This window comes from Pseudochaenichthys georgianus, chromosome 24 (assembly GCF_902827115.2).
Source record: "Pseudochaenichthys georgianus chromosome 24, fPseGeo1.2, whole genome shotgun sequence".
NCBI classification, from domain to species: domain Eukaryota; kingdom Metazoa; phylum Chordata; class Actinopteri; order Perciformes; family Channichthyidae; genus Pseudochaenichthys; species Pseudochaenichthys georgianus.
The window spans coordinates 15766555-15775760 of NC_047526.1; the positions used below are offsets into that span (position 1 = coordinate 15766555).

General features: G+C 40.7%; 1 protein-coding gene across 1 annotated transcript; it reads right to left on the reverse strand.

The window, feature by feature from the left end:
* Nucleotides 1-356: 356 nt before the first annotated feature.
* Nucleotides 357-8066, reverse strand: zc3h14 (zinc finger CCCH-type containing 14). The gene is made up of 17 exons (XM_034076677.2): nt 7899-8066; nt 7127-7169; nt 6922-7036; nt 6747-6787; nt 6241-6415; nt 5818-6139; nt 5549-5712; nt 2706-2806; nt 2461-2619; nt 2228-2296; nt 1951-2107; nt 1655-1860; nt 1411-1549; nt 1169-1308; nt 952-1034; nt 669-775; nt 357-549 (listed from the first exon to the last, which is right to left on the reverse strand). The coding sequence occupies exons 1-17, from the start codon at nt 7932-7934 to the stop codon at nt 546-548; spliced, it is 2061 nt and encodes a 686-aa protein (XP_033932568.1). The 5' UTR covers nt 7935-8066; the 3' UTR covers nt 357-545.
* Nucleotides 8067-9206: the final 1140 nt, after the last annotated feature.

Here is a 9206-nt window from a genome sequence, read left to right on the forward strand (position 1 = left end):
CATCCATCATCATCTCATGGTTTACCAGTAGGGAACAACTACATATTTCAATGTCAACAGTGAATAAAATATTTCAGCGTCCTAGAAGAAAATACATCCCCCTTTTGTTTTCTTTTTAAAACAACTAAAAGTGTTTCGTTCGATTCATTGCATTAACATCTGCTTTCTGCTGCTTCAGGTGACTTGTACCTAATCTTATCCTTTACGTGTCCACCCTCGTCACCGGCTGTCTTCAGTGAAATGGCCGCATCTTTATTTATTACATTTCAAAATAAATATCATCAGTCTGTGGTGAATATCTGCGTGAACTATACTATCAAGAACATGAGATAAATGATGAGATGACAAAGTTAAAGTTCACTGTGAAGTTTTTTAATATTCTGAGAGCACGAACAAAAACCTTTTCATTTTACAAAACAACTTAAAAATCAAACCAAACAATACATTAAAATGAAAGAGTTAAGAAATCTGTAGAAACAGATAGATCATCTCTCGTAACTTCACATTGATCGTCCCCAGACTTCGGTCAGGCTTTCTGGACTTTATTAGCTGTGAGAGAGGAACACAAACAGTATTAAGTAGATGCAAACATTATGATGACTGACAATCAAAAAATTGCTTTTTTAAAAAATATTATTTTTAATTTGGGACAAAACTCATTCGCTCACCTGGTCTGCGTCTTTGTCCACTTCAGGGCGTGTCTGGGAGGCAGAGACGTGGTTGGGTGGTAGAAGGTACATCCAGAGCGTTTACACTGCGCCCCGAAGCGACAAGGCTGTAGGTAAATATGAGGGGCAAAACAAAATGTAAGACACCCTAAGTTTTGTGCACAATGTCGAGACTAGAGTACATTTTAAACTTTAAAATAGAAGCACTTTCCCCTTAACTAAATCCAACATTCATTTAAATTACCATTGAAGAATGTTACAACAGCACTTCATAATGTTTTACCTTGGGATGATAAAACGGACAGTCCATCTTCTTGCAGTCTGGGAAGAAGCGGCACACGCTGGCGGTTTGCACTGGCTGCACTGCTGTGAACACAAAGGGTCGAGTTAGAGGGGCAGAGAGGAAGATCCTCACACCCCCATTATGTTTGTGATTTACTTCAGGAGTCTCTAACCCTTTAATACGTTATCTAAACTGTGTTGTAGGCCGAGAGAGGTACCTGGCCTGGGCGGGGGGGCAGCTGGGCTTCTTCTGCTGACATGAGTGAAGGGACAGTCCGGCTTGGCACACCTGCCGTCGTATTTACAATTAGGATGCACGAAAAGGCATTTGTCCCCAAACTTGCAAGAGGGAAAAGTCCTTCAGGAAAAAACACACATCGAAATCACGAATAAGTGTTGAGTGATTGCTGAGTGATTAAAAACAAATTTCTTCAGTTTATTAACTAACAGCAATACTCACTTGCAGAGTGTGGTTGGATGGTGGTACGCACACTCGTCTCCAATTTTACAGACCGGCCAAAACCTGCAGCGCTCCGCCCCCTTCTTTTTCTTTAAAGGGCCAGCATCGTCTTCCTCCATCTCAACATCCATCACATCGTCTGTCCAAAGAAGACATTACGTTAGCCCTTTACTGATGCACTTCGCAACAGTTTAAAATACACCTTCAATGTAAGGAAACAAATTATCTTGACGGAAGAACACACCTTCTGTTGACCGGACATATCCCTGGAGTCTTTGAAGGATGCTGACTTTGGGCTGCCTGTTGACTTGGACGGTTGCCTCGGTGACCTTTGTGGGCGGTCTCACATCATCCAGCTCCATCTCACAGTCCGCAATATTTCCCAGCGGGCTCGGCACCCCGTCTAATGTCACTATGAACTTAGGGCTGGCAGAGTCGCCCCCCTCTTTACTGGTGTGAGAAGAGAAAAGAGAGGGAACATGTGACAAATGTATACATGCAAAGAGCTGAGGAAAAACTCTTATGTGTGTGTTGGTGTACCTGGCTTGAACCATGCGTGGTAAAGCAGCCTGCAGCCCTTTGACCAAAGGACGCTGCTGACTTTTGACTGTAGCTTCTCCCAGCTGCGGTCGACTCACTATGAAGGAGCGGGTATCAAATGGCTTTGTCTCACTGCCGGCCACAGCGACTTCCACACCTTGAGGCACATGCAAATGTCAGTTAATAAAGATTTTAGTGAGAGCAACTTTTTACTGTAACACTTTTCTTAAGTTGCCCCATAAAGAATAAAGGTCTCAAAAAGACTCCCCATACTCACTCTGCTCTCCTCCGTCATTGCTCTCTACTAGGTCCAACTGGAGGCGTGAGGCTAAAGATCTGACTGGAGCTGTGAGGAATAAATCAGTGAATCATGCGTGGTGTAAATACTGAACATTTCTCATGTCATTTTAACTCACTGCCTTCCTGTAACTCTGGCTTTTGGATGGCAGGGTATTTAAAGCATTGCTCTGATAAAGGCACATCATATGTTTCCACTCCTACATATCCTACCAGGCTCTCTGGAAGGAGGTAGCGCTGCAGGGTTGTAGGACTGGACTTTGGGGGCCAGGCTCTGGAGGTGCTCCTGGACCAGCTGGATGGCTGCAGTCATCTCATCAGTGCTGGAATTGCGAGTCCGAGGCGCCACGGGAACAGTCTGCCTCTGTGGTACTGGGAGGGGAGAGAGAGAGGGGTTAATGTAAGAAAGCGATCAAGGTGACTGAGATAAATAAAAGAGTGTCCATGGCAATGCATACTTGTTGGGTAAGCTGTAGTTTTGTTGATTGAGTCCTGAGCCTCAGAGATGGCCTTCAGTATCAGATTCCTGTTGGCTTGCTTGGCTGGAGGGAGAGTAGGTCTGAAACAAAAACACCACAGTAATGCTTAGGGTAGAGTTATGATTCCCTGAGTTTGTAGAAACAACACATGAGCTCAATCATGTACTGCTGTAGGCTAGGCTGTCATCCAAAAATATTCAATCCACCTAAAGAAAAACTGTGTACCGTCTGCTCCAAACGGTTTCATTTACTGTATGCAATACACTGACCGATATAGAATTTTCCATATGGCCCTTTAGTTTGGTTTCTAATCATCTTAGCTATTGCCTCTCCTCTCACTCCCGTCTCATGCAGGCAAACGGCCTTGGAGCTTTAACATTCTTTCTCCACAGCCGTGTATTGTTATGACCCTGAGAGTTGATTCGACAAAACAGTCTTCTTCACATAATAACAGGACAAAGTTGACACGGTGTCAGAGAGCAGTAAAGACATCCGGGGGTCCATCTCATAAGGTGGATATAGCTCCCAGAGCTTGCTTTGACTAGTTATCAAACGTGGATTTACTCTTAGTAATAGTTAAATATTGAGAAGCTATGTCTATGTGAATTCTTTAACCATCACTTCTACTAAATCTTCTGTGTCTGACATCAGTTTGAAGCTGCCCTGTGTGCTCATTTAATAGATGTCAGTGCTGGAGAGTCCTTTGTTGGTCCCTTTCAGACACAGTAGAAGGTCTAATGCAGAATCAGTGAGAAAAAGTTTTTAGAGAGTACTTGTCCATGGACAAGTGAGTTTGGCAATTTACTTGTCCGAATACATTTTTCACTTGTCCAGAATTGACAAAAATTGGGGCCACTGGAATCTTCTTCCTCATCGTATTTTTTACATTTTCCCACAGTTTTTACAACACCGCTAACGTAAGTGAGCGGTAACATTTTACTGCATCACACATAGGGTTGGGTATCGTTTGGATTTTAACGATTCCGGTTCTGCTTTTCGATTCTGGTTATTTTCGGTTCTCGATTCCGGTTCTTTGAGAGGGTAAATCAGTCCCATGACAAACTGGGAGAAAAATATATTTATGAAAACATTAAGTCAAATCTGTATTCCTATTTACAAATCACTTCATACTGTTGAATTTCTTACGGTTATTGAATACAATTATATAAAAATAATCTCTGCATTGTTTAGTTAGTTCTAAGTGGTGCAGTTTGAGAATGTACAAAGACTCCAGCTCATTCAAAACTCTGCAGCTAGACTACTGACTAATACCAAAAGGAGGGAACACGTTAGTCCTGTCTTAGCTACTCTACACTGGCTTCCTGTAACTTTTAGAATTGATTTTAAGGTACTTCTCCTCATATACAAGGCTCTAAAAATGGACAAGGACCCAGCTACATTGCTGACTCTCTAATGAACTACACACCTGCCAGAACACTGCGATCATCAGATGCAGGTCTATTAGAGGTCACCAGAAAGAGTCATAAAAGAAGATCGGTGATGCAGCCTTTGTAAACTACGTCCCAAAACTGTGGAACACGTTACCCAACAATATTAGGGAAGCCAATACATTAGGCATTTTTAAAAGGCAGCTTAAAACCTATCTTTACCAAAGCATTTGACTGATTTTACACTATTATACTGCACTATTCTCTGTGATTGACATTGCACTATTTCTCTGTTTTATTCCCCATGTTTTTATTTTTAATTATTTTATCCCACTTTATGCTTTGCTCTTGCTGCTTGTTTTACACTGATTTTATGTCTTGTTTTTTACTGATGTAAAGCACTTTGAACTGCAATCCCCTGTATGAAAGGTGCTATACAAATAAAGTTATTATTATTATTATTATTATATTTATAGCCTATAGGCCTAGCGCTTTTCTACAACTCAAAGACACTTGCACGCTTACACATGTCCTGCAATACACATGCTGCAGCTGCCCAGCTACTCACTGTTTGTAAAAGTTAATAAATAGTATAAATAGCATTTCAATAATGTACTTTCTATACCCTGCTTCATAAACAATACTGACATCCCTGTGCTCCTCCGAGCCTGGGGGTCCGGGGATGTGAGGACAGCGCGAGGACACAGACAGGGAGGCTGCTTCACTTCATAAAGGAAATGGTGGTCAATATTAACAACACAGGAGCTAAAACGCTTAATAACCTTCATTACGTGTTAGAGAGAGAACATAAGAACGTTTGACAAAGATGAGGCTGTTAACGGGCAGCAGATCCGCTGTGTGTAGAAAGAGAGAGAGAGAGACGCTGAGCTGCACCATGCAGCGATCAGCTGATACGGAGCATAGAGAGAGCTGCAGTCCGCGGGGCTCGGCCTCCTGTCCTCACAACTCTTATTAATCCCGGTACCGGACAATTGTTATTTGTTCCTACTCGGAACCGAGTTTTGCTTCCCAACCCTGCCACGGTGCTACACTTCCCGCCCCGCCCCCGTCTAACTGTACAGAAAGCGGCGAGATGCATTTCCTTAGGAATCGACAAGCAGAACCGAAACTAACATTTATAAACGAACAATGGCGGACACGGACAATTTGCGAATGAGTTCTGCCTTTTGTAAACTGAATGTATCAATAATTTGTCAATAAATCGGGGCGAAAAACGTCACTTGTCCGCCGGACAAGTCAATTGAAAGATCTACTTGTCCGATATTGTAAATAACACGTCCCGGACGGTGGGACGTGTACTTTTTCGCACACTGAGAATACAATATGGATTGTAACTACATAAATATTTGCTGCATTATTGTGGTTACTTATTAATGCATTACAATCTTGGTATTTCATTTGGTTGACACTGACTTGCGTTCTGGTTTGGATGGTAGGGACACTCTACTGGATAGGCCTCTGCCTCCATAGCCTGTATCCTCCTCTTCCATGTCATCGCTGTCTTCATCTGCCACTCTGTTCACCCGCACCACAGAACTCGCTACAGGCGCCTTACGCTTCCGTGACAACTCCTCCTGCTGCAAGAAAGACGACAAGTACATTGTTATTATGGATGCTAACCTACACTCGTCCCCCACTTTGTCAACAGAAAGTTGCTGTATTATCTTATGGAATCACAGTACCCTACTGGATCCGCTTCTGGATGATCTGCTGCTTCTGCTGTCCTGCTGTCTGTAGTGAGAGGATCCTTCTGAGGGCCGACACGAGTCTGCAGAGCTAACTGATGAATACTTGCTCTGACCCGGTCGGTAGATTTCTGCTGTGGGTCTACTAGGTGCCCCGCGTGTTCGTCCATGGCTGGTGGCGATTTCTACAGGTTCCTCAGCGATGAGGTCATAATCCATGTCAGGTTTGATGTCAATAACGGCCTCTAAGGGGAACGGCTCCATGAGGGGCTTCACAGTGGAGGTTAGACGAGAGGAACTCTTCTCCAAGCTGCTTCTCCTGATAACAAACACAGGTGTATGTATATGTTTAATATGCATGTGTGCTGATTGAAACAATGAAATGTAAACAGTGACTGAAGATAATAAGAGCTTACACACCTGCTTTCATGAGCGGAGCTGGACACGCGTGCTTCAGTCTTATCAGAGTGAGAGCTGGACACCATCAGCAGCTTTAACTCCTCTGCTCTGACTTCCTCAGTCAAAGACGACCGGCTTCTCACAGCCACAGAACCACCGTCCGACTGAGGCACTGGTGTGCTGAGGGAGGCAGGCTCTGTAAAAACCATGTAGGAAGACAAGGAGAGAAAACATGGAGATAAGAAAATATAAAAGCAGTTTTATTAATCCCATAGGAAATTATTGTGCTTAAAAAAATGAATAGAGTAATACAGTTATAATGTATAATATTTAACACAAACACCACCCCCTAACAGAGAGACAAAAAAAGTAAGCAACCTTTATTTTGGTAGGTTTACTAGAATAAAAAAAGTAATAATATGCATGATAGCTGTTGGAAGACAGCTACAGGCTTTGTGCATTCAGGTTATCTCCATCTGGTTAAAAATGCAGAAAATCTTAAATGTATATAACATGATCCGACTTACCGACTGCAACCGTTCTTAACTTCTCGAGGACACCCTGTAGCCTAAAAATAATAAACAGATGCATGTTATGTCAAGAACTGAGAGAATTGTTGATATTAATAATGTTACTTGACAAAAAACGATGTGTAATTTAATCAGACTGGTAATATACACTTTTGGTCTGCTTTCGGCGTACCATATTGTGAATTTACTAGTGTTGTTGCCAAGAAAAAGGGATAGGTCGTCCGCCATCTGCTGCGAGGTTTTCTTGTTTGCTACCATCACCATGATATAATCAGGAAGCTCTTCATCTGAAAAGGAGAGGAAACACAGACAGAATGTTATGTCTCATCCAAGCACCAGTCGTCCCAAAATACAAGATCTGCATCGTATTCACTTACCAATATATGCACCGAGCTCTTGAAGCTTGCCCTTGATAGCAGCCTGAAACAGACCAAAGGTATAAATGTTATTATATATCTAAACATGTTTTGATAAGCCCCTTTTTACGCTGATATACATTCCATTCAAATAGCTTTATTAGAATGACCATAATGACAGTATTGCCAAAGCTTTGTACAATTGCTAAATCTATACATAAATATACATTTGAAATGTACTGTTAAATTACAATTAAATAAAACTAAGTTGAAGGAACACAAGTAAGAAAACATATGTTGAGTCAGTCAATTAATACAACACATTAAGAAAATAATAAGACAAATTGTCCTGCAAGAATGCAGCTTCGTTTCAGTCTCCGAGTAATATGTATAGTTTTTAAATAATTGAGGCGGCTCACTATAGAATTTTGGGAAGAATTCTTTACGTTTAGGTTTGAATTGTGTACATTGTGTGAGAAAGTGCTGCTCCATATATCATTCATTCGCTATAGTCGTTCTAAACTATCTCTACGTATCATTATTACGGGGGTTTCATAACAAAGTGGAGAAAAACCGTTAACACTTTGTAAAACTAACTACTCGATACTGTATCGACTGATAAAGCAAACCTTTTCTCGGCCTTGAAAATAAAAACCATGTTGCCATTCTGCACCACTCAGAAACACAAGCTAGCATGCTAGCGTCAGCTAGCAACGTCTTTGCTACACTAGCCTAAACCACGAGTCTTAGCACCGCAGAAAATCACTCATATTAAGCTTGTAATGTTACTCACTCTTATTTTCTTGCTGATCTCTGTCCCAATCTCCATGCTTGTCGTTTTATTTAACTGAGTAAGTTTTAAAAGGAGCAACTGTTTTTTTGGTACAGTTTATCCGTTAACCAAAAGGGACAATTGTGACGTCTGATCACGTGACTCACAACGGTAGCCGAACGGGGACCAAACTTCTTCTTCAACGATTGTGCATTACCACCACCTACTGTACTGGAGTGTGGAGACGCTAATGGTCACACAAATGATCCGTTTTATTCTTGATGCTCTTAAGAAATCAGCAGAAGGCTTTCTAGGCCGTTTGCTTGCAACACTTAAAAGTAATGGTGTGTTTTTCAGCAATTTATCCTGAAATATTTTCCCCTTTTCTTCATCAAACTATCCTTCTTCAGTGTAATCAAATTTTTTTTTTTTTTTTTAAAGAGTTTTCAGGATTGCTACAAAACCAAGGAGGACAATGTTATGTGATAATTAGATATGCAGCTCAAATAACAGCTGCATATCTCAAATAATAGAACAAAATGTTATAATGCAGACTGAAAACTCATCTCTTTCGTCTCCACCTCGAGCGATAGAATTACTAACAAAGAACTGCTAACAGAGCACTTATATACTAATAAAGGACTGGCTTATCTATAGCCAGTTGAGTAGCACTTGAAATACTTGGCTCTATGAAACCTGATGTACTTATATGATTCTGTTTTCTTCAAGGTTGTGTCTTCCTGGTCGAATGTACTTATTGTAAGTCGCTTTGGATAAAAGCGTCAGCTAAATGCAATGTAATGTAATGTAATGTAATGTTATAAAATGTTTTTGTATTGGTCAATGTACTGCATTAAGTATTGATAATATGATTATTGTTATAATGATCCACAAGATGGCGTAAGAGACTTTTAGAAAACAACACTGTCATTTTTCTTCCCCTCCACAAGGACATGGCATATCTCACAAATGAAAATAACTCAAATAAACAACGATGAAAACTTATTTAGAAACTTAAATGTGGAATCATTGACATGCCATTCAATTGCATGTTTGTAAACAGATTGGTTATCGAAAGACACATCTAAATGATTAACATTTTAATATTAGTCTAAATTCCGCTTAACTTAGGCCTACATGATTCTCAACTTTGCACCTACTTAGAAAACTGTCAATAGATCACCTGTAGAGACATTATGGGGTGCAATTACAAGGAATTTGTGTTTCAGAGACAAAAAGGTATTCAAAGTAATCTAGTCCATGCTTTTCTTAAAACATTTATTTTGGTGTTCACATTTCTTTTTCCTTTCATTTTAAATATTGTTTAAA